This window comes from Anabrus simplex, chromosome 9 (assembly GCF_040414725.1).
Source record: "Anabrus simplex isolate iqAnaSimp1 chromosome 9, ASM4041472v1, whole genome shotgun sequence".
NCBI lineage: Eukaryota > Metazoa > Arthropoda > Insecta > Orthoptera > Tettigoniidae > Anabrus > Anabrus simplex.
In genome coordinates, this window is record NC_090273.1 from 155,399,603 (window position 1) to 155,415,147 (window position 15,545).

The 15,545-nt window shown below is 41.0% G+C and overlaps 2 protein-coding genes across 3 annotated transcripts in view; one reads left to right on the forward strand and one right to left on the reverse strand.

The window, feature by feature from the left end:
• The window catches only part of LOC136881004 (uncharacterized), a 1,030,421-nt gene that overhangs the window by 497,495 nt on the left and 517,381 nt on the right, over nt 1–15,545 (forward strand). The window lies entirely within an intron of this gene.
• LOC137502197 (myb/SANT-like DNA-binding domain-containing protein 3) lies at nt 5,932–8,760 on the reverse strand. The gene is made up of 4 exons (XM_068229238.1): nt 8,207–8,760; nt 6,194–6,329; nt 5,981–6,060; nt 5,932–5,940 (listed from the first exon to the last, which is right to left on the reverse strand). Exons 1-4 carry the CDS (start codon nt 8,459–8,461, stop codon nt 5,932–5,934), a joined length of 480 nt encoding a protein of 159 aa, XP_068085339.1. The 5' UTR covers nt 8,462–8,760.

Consider the following 15,545-nt stretch of genomic DNA (forward strand, 5'->3'; position numbering starts at 1 on the left):
CATCAAACCAGTCGGTGAACTGATGGCTCAAACAACGCCATCAGACGGACACAAATACTTCGAATGTTATATCGGACACCTGAGCAACTAGGAACTCAATATTTGTTCCGAGATGTCACGGCACTGCTTGCGAAATGGGGAGTCATAAGCGATGATGTGGAGCTATTGATTCAGAGTATACGAGAGACGAGAATATTGGAGCATCAGCTCTCCGCATGTGAAATAGCGGCCATAACGTAAACTCCAGGGGGATTCCCCGAGACAGCAAGATGGAGCATAGCAAGTGGCACTCTGGGGGACGGGATATCAAATGGTCACCACGTGAGCCCGCTCTTCTGCTGATATGTAAAGAGCCCTCCGTAGGCGGGAAAAGTATCTTAGCTCCAAGACACACGCGATATTTTTACAAACTCATGTTTGTGTATTCGTGCTTGGGGTAAAGATGTGGGCGATTTCTTTGATTAATCTGTCTGAAAACAGAGCTCATGGGACGATCCTGAATATTACCAAAAATATGTTTAAATGGCGACGCTTCCCTACCCGGTCTACATATGTACAGGAGAGAAGAAAGCATATAAAAATAAAGTGTAGTGATGCCATGGTAGCAGAGAGGATAGATCCCACTTCTATGCTTCCCAACAACCCAACGTACCATCCGCCGAAGTATTGTTATTTACTGTGTATAGAATAATTAAATCCGTGACTGTGTAGATCAGAGAAAAGCGCCCATTTTCATTGTTGCTGTTGGCCAGTCAAATTTCGCAGTCTCCGATAGAGCTCGCATCATGTCCATCGACTTAATTTAATTCGCGAGGGCGTGCCGGAAAGTAATGCCTCCGAGCTTTATCTATGTGAAAACCCTTATGGCATTTTAAACAAAACAAAGTGTATTTACATTCTACGTCTTTATTCTTCATGTCTACATATTTACTTCTCAACATAGTCAGCCTGGAGAATAATACATTTCTTCCAACAAGAAACCGGTTTGTTGATACTGTCACTTTAGAATGTTTTACTTTGTCGACGGAGCCTCAACAGCACCTCTGCTTGCACCGCTTTATACTATCAAGGTAAACTCCTCGAAACAGATGGAAATCGCATGGGGCCAAGTCGGGACGGTATGGATGATGATCGATGTCAGTGAATCAAAGGCGTGTGATTGTTGCAGATGTCTCAGCACTCGTGTGAGGTCTAAAATTGCCATGCTGAAGGAGAGGATGCCCCATGTGTCGAAAAACGCGTCGAATTTGTGCTTACAATTCGCTGAGGGTCTGGCAGTACGGTACAGAGTTTATAGTGGTGCCTTTACTCATGAATTCCGCATGCAGCACACCTTGAACTGTGAGCATGACTTTGCCTGCTAATGGCATGGTCTTGAACTTTTTTGGCCTCGGTGATCCTTTGAGACTGAACCCCACTGATGCCCTCTTGGATAATGGTGAACCCAGCTTTTATCACCTGTCACAATGTTGTAAAGGAACCAACCAATCACCCTCACGCTCAAAACTGAAGAGCAATTGTTCACACGTGTCCAGTCTCCTCTGTATCATGTCAGGACACCCACCGTGCACAGTTTTCTGTACCCCAGTTCTGCAAAGATGGCCGGTAGGCGATCTGGTGACTTGCCTGAGAGCTGTGGCTGTGTTATCCGACGATTTTCTCTGATGCGTTCATCAACCCCATTCCGATGAGTCTCCTCGCTTGCCGTACGCGGTAGTCTACTCCGAGCTCTATCACACACGTTGAGGTTTGCGCCACCATTTCCTTCATTACGAGTTCAAACAACCCAACATGGCACATTACTGACGTCGGCAAAATCATCACCATACTCAGCTTTCGTTCTTCTATGTACAGTATTTCAATTGGAGGCACGATTTCTGCGATTAGAAACTCGATTACAGCACGCTGTTTCCCACACACCGCCATGTTACATCGGAGCCCTCTAGCGGCAGAGAGTGCAACTTACGTCAGCGACATGGGCGAGTCGACTCAGTTAACGTGTCATACCTCAACCGTTATTGAGAACAGAATAAAATACTTGGAGGTATTACTTTCCAGCGCACCTACGTACTTACAGATACATAAACGATGACATCGCCAGTGACGATAACGATGGAATATTTTAAGTGTTTCTGAGATTTTTGTTTCAGAGTAGATAATTGTTCGCATTCAACAAACAAGTTGGGTCATTATCGCCAATAGTAATGAATAAGCAGGGACGAACAGAACTACACTTCCAGTTCACAGCTCCAGTCAAAACATAACGTGAATCGCAACCAAATAATATGCACGACTAAGGGGAAATTAAAATTAATCAAATGCATCTGTTTGATAATAATACCAATAATTAAATTTATATAACATGATATATATTTTTTATTATTTCAAAAATATAATGCTTCTGCTTGCGAAGCTGTGGATACCACCACTTGTCTTAACATTATTGCTCGGCAGAAATAAATGATGTCCGCCTCTGTGGTGTAGTGGTTAGAGTAATTAGCTGCCACCCGCGTAGGCCCGGGTTCGATTCCCGCCTCTGCCATGAAATTTGAAACGTGGTACGAGGGCTGGAACGAGGTCCACTCAACCTCGGGATATCAAATGAGTAGAGGGGATTCGATTCCCAGCTCAGCAATCCTAGAAGTGATTTTCCGTGGTTTTCCACTTCTCCTCCAGGCAAATGCCGGGATGGTACCTAACTTAAGGCCACGGCCGCTTCCTTCCTTCTTTCCTTCCTTCCTTCCTTCCTTCCTTCCTTCCTTGGCTATCCCTTCCAATCTTACCATCCCCTAACAAGGCACCTGTTCAGCACAGCAGGTGAGGCCGCTGGGCGAGGTACTGGTCCTTCTCCCCAGTTGTTTCTCCCCGACCCAAGGTCTGACGCTCCAGGACACTGGCGTTGAGCTGGTAGAGGTGGGATCCCTCACTGAGTCCGAAGGAGAAACAAACCCTGGAGGATAAACGGATTAAGAGAGAAGGAAGGAAGAAATAAATGACGTGAAATTCCTCCAAATAAAATGTGTAACTTGAAAGAAGAATGAAATCATAGTAACAGACAATACTGAAACTCCTGGTAAAAGGAAATAACTATCGGGCCATCAAGAAGTCCGCTGCTCTAATTTAGTTTTTTCTTTCTTTTTTTGCTAGGGGCTTTACGTCGTACCGACACAGATAGGTCTTATGGCGACGATGGGATAGGAAATGGCTAGGAGTTGGAAGGAAGCGGCCGTGGCCTTAATTAAGGTACAGCCCCAGCATTTGCCTTGTGTGAAAATGGGATACCACGGAAAACCATTTTCAGGGCTGCCGATAGTGGGATTCGAACCTACTATCTCCCAGATGCAAGCTCACAGCCGCGCGCCTCTACGCGCACGGCCAACTCGCCCGGTATCTAATTTAGTAGTACTCCACCTAAATAAACAAGAAAAACCCGCTGAGAACAACTTAGGGAAAACTGAGGAGATATTAAAGAAACAGAAGGGGCGACGATGCGATAGGAAGGGGATAGAAGGGGGAAGAAGTATCCATGGCCTTAATTAAGGCATATTCCCAGCATTTGCCTGGTGTTAAAATGGAAATTACGGAACACCGTCTTCAGGGTTGCCGACAGTGGGGTTCGACCTTACTATCTCCCGAATGCAAGCGCACAGCTGTGCGACTCTGACCGCACGTGCAACTCGCTCCATATGTTGAAACATTAATGCCCAACCACCTTCATAACAATCCCTTGATCAACTGTACACTACTGCCTGGACTGGCAAATCCCCTGGTGGAAGCCATCTTCAAGTTTTGTGAACTGCCATACTTTTACTATTTTAATAGAACTTCATTTATACGAAGCATTTACTTTGGCAGAGATCACTGGCTCGTTTTCATTAATTAAAAAAATTATTTGGAACGATGCTTTATTTTTGATGTCCGGCATTGGAGTTTTATTAATGACCTTCCTATGTCTATCGGCGGTAGAGTGTCTCCCTCCGTACTCCAAGATCACCGATCATCCAGGCCCGGTCACATTGAAAAGCCTGTACAGCTCACAGAACCTGAGGCTTTCGGTAAAGAAAACACTCGTGTCTAATGCCCGGTTTCTGGAACGTGAGATATCGAACCTATAGCGGTATCGAATGGATAACTCGTGTTTTGGCGTTGCACGAACGTCAGCTACATCTATCGATTCGATAAATCTCCTGCTAACTTAGAGGGCCCTGAGCGTGAGATATCTATTTGTTAACTTGGTTGGCAGTTGCGCAGTACTTCAATATCGGCGAAGGTATCGGCAGCTAATATTGTGTTAACGTTTTACATGGCTTTCTCATCTTCTTCCGACGAAGAAATTATAGAAGCTGTCAACATTTTAGAACGACCACGATTATATCATCGTCGGCCTAATGTTATGACGATATACAGTGAAAGCGAATTCAAAGACAGATTCAGATTACAGAAGGATACTGTCATGCATTTGGTTGAGGTTATAGGCAATAATTTGCGTCCTGTGTCAAACAGAAGTTTTTCAATTTCCCCTCTTGAACAAATATTAATAACAATACGTTTTTATGCTACTGGTTCTTATCAGATTCTTGTCGGTGATTGCATTCGTGTCCATAAAAGCACAGTTTGTAGAGTAATTAAGAAGGTAACTCACGAGATTGCCAGTTTGAGGCCTAATTACGTACGAATGCCAGAATCAAGGAACGAACTGTTAAGGGTAAAGGAAGGCTTCTTTTCTATGAGTGGATTCCCTAATGTATTAGGCTGTGTTGATGGAAGTCACATTCCAGTTCAATCACCGAGCAAAGATATGGGTGAACTTTATAGAAACAGAAAGGGATTCTTTTCCATTAATGTCCAAGTTGTCTGTGACCATTTATTGAAGATTAGGGATATTGTCGCACGATTTCCTGGGTCTGTTCATGACAGTACAGTCTTCAACAGTTCCCATATCAGGGCTAGGTTTGAAGCTCAGGAGTTTGATGGCACTTTACTTGGTGACAGTGCTTACCCATGTCGTCCATATCTCATGACCCCATTTCTCAATCCTAATACTGAAGGTGAAGTGAGATATAATCATGCTCATATTAGAACAAGAGTATCAGTGGAACATACATTTGGTGTCTGGAAAAGGAGATTTCCTTGTTTATCTTTAGGCCTGAGGATTAAATTGGAAACAGCACTTGCTGTAATTGTGGCTACTGCTGTTTTACATAACCTAGCAATAGATGAACATGGACAAGAGTTTGACATTGAAGCTATTCCTGAAGAAAATAACATTGACCCACCTCTGCCAGACAATGGGTCCGGAAATGCTGTGAGAAGAACACTGGTTACCACCTTCTTCAGGTAAGAATGAAATATGATTTAATAAATGAAATTGTACAACACTACATTTTAATGAACAATATAACACACAATAGTAGAAAAAAAAATATTTTACGTTGTTTCCCTGCTTCTAAATATCAATGTTGCACTTTAATTGATCATACTGTGCTTGCTTTATTTTAAGTTCTAAGGTTTTAAGTTCATTTTCTATCTGAATATTCTCTAACTGGTTTAATTTCACTTGTCGTTCCAATCTTGCACTCTCCAGTTCTATTTCAAGTTTATTTTCAATTAGTTTATGGCATCTTTTCATATGGTCCAACACTAAAATACTGGTTTCCTCCTCCCTTGCCTTTACTGCCTCCTCAGTAGTCATTATTTTCAATTTTTTTTCATGAATTTCATGGTCATATTTGTCTTTAATATTTTTTCTTTTTATTACTCTGTCTGCCATGCACTCTGCTGCCCTCTTCCTTCTTATAACATTACCATTACCATTACATTGGTCACTGTTTATTGCAGCTGATCGACTGCATGTGGGCGTTGGGGTGACCACTTCTGGTGCCCTATGGACATCAGAGACTGCCTGGGTGACAACTTCTGGTACCTTATGGACTATAGGGGCTGTTTGGGGGACGACTCCTGGTGACTTTTGAATCTCAACTTCAAGGGCTGTATGGGTGACCACTTCTGGTGCCTTTTGCAGATGATCATCTGATGGATTAATCACATCTAGTACAACATCTGAAAAATATAATAGTATTTATTAATATAAAATAAAAAGGTCATAGTTAAGTTATAGTACTCATTCTAACAAAATAAATTAATAAATTATATGACAGAAAGGAAGATAACAGATGAAGATTAAATTAGATACCTCCAAGATATTCAGCACATGAATCGTAACAATTCCGCAGAGGCTCAAGCTGAGGTTTCACCATTGCAATGAATCTCTCATCTATATTGTCTGTTTTTGGAGTAAATGTTCCACCTCCTGTTTTGTAATGCTCCACCTGAAATAATAAATACATGCATGTTTACCAATAATCATAAAGCAATAAATCTCATTGAATCCTAAAGTAATTCACATAATAGCTAAGCAAACCAGCAAACCTCCTATCCAACAGACAGACCACTGAGGATAAAAATGGAAGAGAGGTATTATTTTATTCTAGCCTTGCATATAGACTAACCTATTCCTAATTATGTAATATTTACAGTTGTTATCCACATGTTGCATTATTATTTCATTACTGGTATATTAACAATAATTAATATTAAAGATTCATAACTGATAATTATTGTAGTATTCAATTACTAGCTGCCATGAAACGTTTTCATACCTTCCTGTGTCATAAACATATAGGCCTACTCAGTACCTTGTATGTATCTTAAGAATAGTTGCCTAAATTTGGACAAAACAAGTTCTAGCTCTTATTCAAATGAAACCACTGCACTTGCATTTCATTTTCTTATTGTCATGTTACTGATTTTAATAATATCAGTTTGACTGCATGATAAGATTAGTAGATCTTTTATTATTATTATTATTATTTCCTCCAGGGAACAGAAGTAAGATTTTAATCACATAGAAATTAACTTATTGTTTTCTTTAGTTAGTGCAAAGAAAGCTATTTTAGAATTTGAGAAAATAGTCTGTGTACCTTTCAAAGTGGTGGTGGTGATTACTGTTTTAAGAGGAAGCATTTATCTTTCAAAGACAAAGAACAAGCTTGGAAACAACCAGCTGATAGTTTCAATGAAATATGTGACTCCCAAGAAACATAAAACATCTGGGCCTCTTTAATTAAAAATCTTGCTGAGAGCTGTTGTTTATGTTACCTTCTTATCTGTGTCAACACACTTCACACCCTTCAGGAATATTAAGTGGCCTTGGTTAGCTCCCTACATTCAGCTGAAATTCTCAAGTGGACTGCTAAACCTCATGTCATGAGTTAAGAGAGGGATTTGGAGGTATTAACAGGTAAGTACGAAAACAGATGCTTCTTTTATGTTAACTTTAATTTTTTCCTTCATTGGTTCACCAACAAATCATAAAAATACTGGTGGATAGGATAGTTTGCTTGATATCATTTTCTGCCATATTTGGGAGATTGTTAATTCCCTGAGGAAAATTGTGCAGTGTGTTAGTGACTTCAAACTGGTCATCAGTAACAGGAGATATGCTTTCTTAACCTAAGTTGTACATTGAATCATTAGCCTATCTTCATCAATATCAGTCTATCATCAATAATTTCAATTAATTATTTCATTTTCTAATGCCAATAGGCCTACTGTTTTTCAGCTGTATTAAAAAGTGTAGTGTTTGAGTAAATAGTTCAGCAGCTTGTTATTCAAATCTATGGTAACCTTTTTACTAGGAAATTCCCAGATACATTAATACAAACTGGGGGAAAATGGGTTTAGTTTAAACTCAGAATTAAGTAGTTTTGGGAGGATGGTTGTCCAGCTGTACTTCCTCTTAAAACAATAATCACCAACCAGAAATGCTAAACTGCAGCAGTTTCAAATAAATGCACGTTTAAACTCATTTGGAGGAAATGGCCCTAAGCCTAGGAATTTCTTTCTTTCTTCATCTTCCTTTTTTGCTATTTGTTTTACATCACAGTGCCAGATAATTCTTATGCCAATGATGGGATAAAAAAAACTACGACTGGTAAGGAAGCAACCGATGTGAAAATGGGAAACCATCATCAGTGCTGCTGACAGCTGGGTTCAAACCCACTATCTCCCGAATGCAAGCTGGCAGCTACGTGACAAACCGCGTAGCGAACTCACTTGTAGGCATTTCTATTGTAAGGTTTATATGGATAGCCTAACCTACAATATAGTAGGAATAGATAGAAATATTTTTATTGAAAAATCTTACCTTATCATCTGCAATATGCTGCCGAGCCTTCCTCTTCAATGTGTCGTACAAATAGTGCAGCTGTTTCGGGAGCCTGGGTCCTGATTGACAATTAGCATTGTACAATTTGGTTATCTCCTCCCAAGCTGTATTCTTTTCTTTCACACTCGTTGCATCAGTCCTTTTGTTCCCTATAACACTTATGAACTGCTCTACAATATCTAACAATATATTTTTGTCTTGTTCAGTGAAGTTTTTTGCCCTTTTGCTATCCATGATGTTACCCTCTGCAGAATTTAGCAATATTATTCAGCGAAATGTACCGTATCTGTATTTGTGATGATGACTGGGACAGCTGGATAATAGCCAAGACTGTGAATCACTGCCTATTGGATTCTGCTCATATTATGCATAAAAACAAGGTAGTACTAGCGGAGGCATCTAGTGAGTAGTTACGAAACTTGATCAACGAGCCAATAGTTGACAGTTCGATAAGTTAGCTGCTATTACGCTGTGCAACGCAGCGAAGATTTATCGATTCGACAGCTGTAACAAATCAATAGCTGTCGGATAGATATCTCACCATTCCAGAAACCGGGCATAAATCTTGTTTCTACACAGCAACAAACACTCTCAAGTGTACACACGTCGAGAATATAAACGGTAGTTCTACAACAATGAGTAGCAGGCCGAGTGTCAAACTTTCAAAATAAGTTGTGTTTGTAAGAGTTACATTTGCATGATCCGGAAAAATCCAAATATTATCATGGTCCTCGACTGTACTTCCTCTAAACAATAATCGCCTAGCCCAGGATTAAAATGCCTCGACTATCCATGAATTGAACCAGAAATCTAGAGATATGAGGTGGACACAATATCCCTTCACCACACAGCCGGTTTGGAGCCCACAGGGGAACAATAATTACACATTCAGTTTGGGATTAACTGTTTCTGAATCTGATAAATGCCTTTGTGAAGTTCAAATTATCCGGATATGGTGGTTCTTTTTTTCACTTTGTGAACACTTTTACATACAGCTGCCCTTTGTACACATCGTTGCAATAAGAATTATTCGCGCGGAACAAACGAAAACTCTTAATATTGGAATGACGCTATAATCACGTTAAAGTGCTCGCTCTGTGTAACGTTTCCTCTGTCATCCCGCCGTGCTAACAAGTGAATTTAATAAAATCCGTCCACAATGTTTCCGATTAAATAGTCAGTTTTTAAATAAGCTAAGTTTGACGTATTCCACTATGACTCTCTACAGTGAATACGATTATAGCTTTCATATGACTTCATATCGTGATTACACAGAAGCCACGAAACAATCATTTTGACGTGGAATCACTAACACAGGAACTTGACACTTCAATGTTGGATATGTGAATTATTGGGATTAATGCAGCTTATACATCATGATGAATGTTAAGCATTAAGCCCGAAGGCTGGTTTTATCAACAGCTTCGACATCAGCCATGTTTGTCCAACATTCGAGAGACCACAATCTGACAAAGGCATTTACCATAAGACGAGAAACCGGTTCCTCAAATTGTACGATTCCAATTTCCTTAATGTTCATATATTTTAAACCTCCGTGGCTCAGGCTGCACCGCGCTGGCCTGTCACCGCTGGGCACTGTGGTTCAAATCTCGGTCACTCTATGTGAGATTTATGCTGGACAAAGCTGAAGCGGCACAGGTTTTTATCCGGGTACCCCAGTTTTCCCTGCCATTTTTCATTCCGGCTACACTATCCATTATCATTTCATTTCATCTTTTAGTCTTTGCCCCAGAAGAGTGTGACAGGCTTCAGCAGCCGGTACAGTTCCTATCCTCGCCGCTAGATGTGGACTCCATTCATTCCATTCGTGACCCGGTCGAATGACTGGAAACATGCTGTAGATTTTCATTTCATACATTTAACTAACATAACTATATTAATAATTAAGTATTGCGTGATCTTAAAGTGAACACCATAAAAAGGATGTCGCATGTTGACAACAAATATCTGTTGTCAGTTACTGGGTGAATACAATTTTCTAGCGTGTTGTACTTTCTTCGACCTTGTATAATTCACTAATTTATCCGAATTTTCATTGAGACAAAATCAAAAAGTGTTATAAATTTGTAACGATGATAATTTTATTATTACGCTAGTTGTAGTACCGGAGGTTGCTCGGCATTTTTTTAATGGTTAGATTTAGAAGTCGTATTAGCGTACCTGTTTGAATTGAGTTTTTGTAGATTTGTTTATTGTGACAGTGACTGATATTTCACAAACTACTTCATTGTTCTATGTTTTTATGCGTTTTATTTTAAGTTTTAGAATTAGAATTTTACGTTTACAAGCTGCTCTCACTTCATCATTCCACCAAGATGTTCACTTTTTCCCATCTTTACCCACAGTTGTTCCTAGGCATTCCCTTGCTGTTTCTATTACAGCATCCCTGTATGACACCCATTCTCTTTCTATATCCTGAACCTGCTTACTGTCCACTCTTCTAAACTTCTCAACAATCATATCCATGTACTTCTGTCTAATTTCCTCGTCCTGGACATGTTCTACCCTTAATGACAGATTGTGCCGAAAGCCTGCAGTGGAACTTGAAAATAGGTGCTATGAGTATGGTATGAAAATTAGCCTTTCGAAGACTCCATTGATGTCAATAGGTAAGAAATTCAATAGAATTGAATGCCAGGTTGGTGACATAAAGCTGAAACAGGTAGATAATTTCAAGTATTTGGGTTGTGTGTTCTCCCAGGATGGTATTATAGTAAGGGAGATTGAATCAAGGTGTAGTAAAGTTAATGCTTGCAGTTGCAATCAACAGTATTCTGTAAGAAGGAAGTCAGCTCCCAGAGGAAACTATCTTTACACCGGTCTGTTTTCACACCAACTTTGCTTTACGGGAGCGAAAGCTGGGTTGACTCAGGGTATCTTATTCATAAGTTAGAAATAAGAGACATGAAAGTAGCGAGAATGATTGCTGGTACAAACAGGTGGGAACAATGGCAGGGGTACTCGGAATGAGGAGATAAAGGCTACGTTAGGAGTGAACTCGATGGATGAAGCTGTACGCATAAACCAGCTTCGGTTGTGCGGTCATGTGAGGCGAATGGAGGAGGATAGGTTACCTAGGAGAATAATGGACTATGTTATGGAAGGTAAGAGACGTAGAAGTAGACCAAGACGACGATGGTTTGACTAACTTTCTAATGATTTAAAGATAAGAGGTATACAACTAATGTAGAGGATTGTGGCGATGTTTAGTAAATTCACAGATGCTTGCAGACTGAACAGTGAAAGGCATAACGGTCTATAATGATGTATGCATGTACGATTCCATTTTTTTTTTTTTTCGTGTTAAAGATTGTGCCTGTGGCAGTCCAGATTATCTACGAAGTAGCTGAAAATGAAATAAAAACCTGTTTTCCAGTCATTGAGCGCGTCAGGGACGTAATGAATGAAGCATGTATAGGCTCGCCACTCCCAAAGTGATTTTATTAATGACTGATAAATGCTATGAAATGTTAATGGAGAGTCTTTTTGCTAGTTGCTTTACGTCGCACCGACACAGATAAGTCTTATGGCGACGATGGGACAAGGAAGGGCTAGGAGTGGGAAGGAAGCAGCCGTGGCCTTAATTAAGGTACATTTGCCTGGTGTGAAAATGGGAAACCACGGAAAACCATTTTCACGGCTGCCGACAGTGGGGTTCGAACCTACTATCTCCCGAATACTGGATACTGGCCGCACTTAAGCGACTGCAGCTATCGAGCTCGGTAATGGAGAGTCTTGCTGGAATGAAAGATGACAGGGAAAACCGGAGTACCCGGATAAAAACCTGCCCCGCGTCCGTTTTGTCCAGCACAAATCTACATGGATCGACCGGGATTTGAACCACGGTATCCAGCAGTGAAAGGCCAACGCGCTGCCGTCTGAGCCACGGAGGCTCCATCTTTTCAAATAAATAACAAAAATAATTGATAACTTTATGTACTGTATTTATGTGTCGCGCTGTAAATCAGCCTAGTGCCCGCGAAAACACTAATCTCGGTCATTCCCTTCTCATTCCCCGTGCCGATGCAGGCTGAACTTGGACTTAAACGGCATCCAGACTGTTACAATTCATCTCAGCGACCCTGAAAGTTAATGTTACCTGTTTTGGATTATTTTAACAATTCACACCCTCCCCTCCACCACCTCTGTGAGTGCTAGTAGTGCGCTACTCCCACAGTTCTTTTTTTTTTTTACTTTTTAGATAGTAAATTAAATGTGTACCAAGTGTGGTTAAAATTGTTGCATTCTTTCCAAAGTTCTGTTGACACACACACACACACACACACACACACACTTATATTTTTTTTAACTCATGGCGTTCGGCATCGGAAGACTATGCAGGCAGTATTTATCCCCCTGTGGGTGGGGGCAGTAGAATAACACGCATGGTATCCCCTGCTTGTCGTTGAAGCGTGGGTTGGAAACCACAGGGTGCTTAGCTGAGTCTTGCCATCGCTTCCACTTCCTTGTGCCAGGCTCCTCACTTTCATCTATCCTATCGACCTCCCTTGGTCAACTCTTGTTCTTTTCCGACCCCGACGCTGTTAGGTTTCCCAGGACTAGGGAGTTTTTCGTTTTCACGCCCTTCGTGGGCGTTGTCTTTCTGGCCGATACTTTCATCTTTCGAAGTGCCGGAACCCTTCCATTTTTTCTCTCTAATTAGTGTTAATAGAGGATGGTTGGCTTGTTGTGCTTCCTCTTAAAACAATAATCACCACCACCACCAGCCAGTATTTACATAATGAAAGAGCATGCAATTATAGATCTCCGTGGTTGATATAAGGGGCAGTCAAATCAAAACCGATTACCCGCCATAACACACATTCCGCGCCAAAGGTGGCAGCACTGTTGTTACGTATCGATACTGGGATAGCTGTGGTAGTGACAACTCACAGGTGCACGCAGTTGTTGGGTTGTTGGTGCCGGATTGGTCTAGTGTAGCTGTAAAATAGAGGTAAGAAGAGAAGTGTGGGTCGTTTTCTGCTGAAGACATTTTGCATAAACTGCATAAAGTGAAAACGCCCTGAAATTCTGTCAGACAGAGTCACCTTGTTGCAGAAGAGAACACATGTCACATATACATATGCCGAATGTTTTCATATTAGCACTCAACTCTAAACATAACCAAGAAAATTACTCTCTTCAGAATATTTCCACTGTAATATTTTTTTAAATCCTAATAATATAAAAATAAATCCGGTATCTTATTATACTCGAGTCGAAAACACACAAATTTGCAGTTAAGTCAGTTTCAAGTACACAAAGCATAAGACGTGAGCTCATATTACACATGACCAGTATTTCGCAATGTCCAATCCACTCGGAGTGGCTTGTGCAAGATGTTGGCCACTGAAGCTTGTGACTCCTGTGTTGGTCGTGTCCACATCCAAACCTTGTGTCACTTGTATCACTTTTTCAAGTTATCCCTGGATTTCCCACTCTTGATCGTAGCCAGTTCACCAGCCAGCTTTTATTATGTTCAGCTGCTGGCATCCGTTCGTGGAGTTGAGGGGTCCTCTTCTTCCACAGGTTCAGCCTTGCCTTCTCTGATGGGACAGTAAGCACCTCAGATGTCCTCCGGAAGCTCTTCCTGGATCTCAGCCCTTGCTGAGGTCTATGTTCCACGTAGCGGGTGGGAGCTGTTAGTCTCTCCCTGTTGGCAGTATACAGGCAGGCGCTGTTCCAGCCACGTAACAGAGCTTATCTGTCGGAATAGGCTACAAGCAAGCTGTAATCAACATGCAGGTTTCATTCAGAGCCGTATCTACCTGTCTGGCATGAGATGAACTGTGCCAGACTGGGGAAGCGTACTCGGCGGCAGATAAACACAGTGCCATTATTGAACTGCGGATTGTTTGAGGATGAGAGCCCCATTGTGACCCTGCGAATTTGTGAATAAGATTGTTTCGTGTTCAGATTTTCATTTTATTACTCCTACAATTGGTTCACTCCCAGGTATTTTGGAGTGTGACATTGCTGCAATTATCCCGGTGGTTGAAAAGAATGGATTTTTACTGAAGGGCGCGCTAGGGAAGTGAGGAGTGAGGTAGTTTCCCGTTGCCAGTCTGCCAAACCCACTGAAATGCATGCATCAACCAACTCTATGAGTGGCATTTTCAGACCAAACATAAGCGAGACTTGCTACATAAGGTGTGGCGTGACATCGACCATTCCTCAGTCACTTTCATTTGTCAACCAGGGAGAGTTTAAGACAGGAAAGTAAAAATATGTGTTCTAGTCCATAACAGAAGTCCTAATGCTCTGTAAACACTAAGTACCGCCAGAAAAGCGTAATTATTACTATGTATCTCCCAGCTGTTCACGTCAAAATTGTAGTGAATGTAGCTTTTATCTCTATTTGACTTCCACGCACCCCGTTAAGCCCACCCAAGGGCCTTCAAGGGCTTCACAGACACTAGGTTAAAATCGCGCGGCCTAAGGAGTTATTTTCAAAGTTCGTGCCAGATATTCACTAGTATGACATTGATTGTGTTGCTACTCCTAGTTTTCACCTTGTCCCTTTAGGGTTTCACTGCAATAATAGCAGATTTCTCATTCAACACAGCGCAAGCAATTCCCTTTCATTTAATAACATTCGGTCCATTGAATTACAGAGCGAACAATGGAGCCATCCACACGGCACTAATCCAGCCCGTTCATTGACGACAGTATTATTTATTGGCTTATTAATATGTTATAAGTTACAAGATATTTATTATATTATTGCATTTGCCCTGAAGCTTTCATAACCCAATAATGTTAATTAATATGTGTATATTAATTAGATACATCACTCTCATACGGAAAATTATGCAATATTAAAATTACTTAACCCTTTGAGCCCCATGAAAAGAAGTTAAAGTTGAAAATTTATTTTATTCACAAGATGACTATACAAGAGGTACACAGAATTATAAAGCACACTCAGTTTGTTCGTCACAAATATAGGGTGTCCATACCAGGTGTGGTTTCATCAGGAAACCACTGGGATGATAGTGCACTTTTTCACTTCTTGTGATACTCGCCAAAGCAGTTTATTTCATTGTTCAGGCACAAACCTACGTCACATACAAGACATGCCCATTTGGTTTGGTGGGGATTTGATATAGTACTGCAATGGGCACAGCGTCGTGATTTACATTTAGTTGGCATGTGGTTAGCTTTGTCAAATCGCATTTCTGGTGCCACGTAGGCCTACTTCTTGAATTTGTTCTCCACGCGTGGGGTTTTCTTGCCTCTAGTTGGACTTGATCTGACCCCAATCATTCCCGCAACCACTGACATTCGGAAATTTTTC

What these genes read in the sequence shown, in the direction of transcription:
- LOC137502197 (XM_068229238.1), bottom strand. Translation starts at nt 8,461, where the DNA reads ATGGATAGCAAAAGGGCAAAAAACTTCACTGAACAAGACAAAAATATA. An exon ending in AGCATATTGCAGATGATAAG is followed by an intron (nt 6,330 to 8,206) that starts GTAAGATTTTTC and finishes TTATTATTTCAG; the next exon opens with GTGGAGCATTACAAAACAGG. An exon ending in ATGTGCTGAATATCTTGGAG is followed by an intron (nt 6,061 to 6,193) that starts GTATCTAATTTA and finishes TATATTTTTCAG; the next exon opens with ATGTTGTACTAGATGTGATT.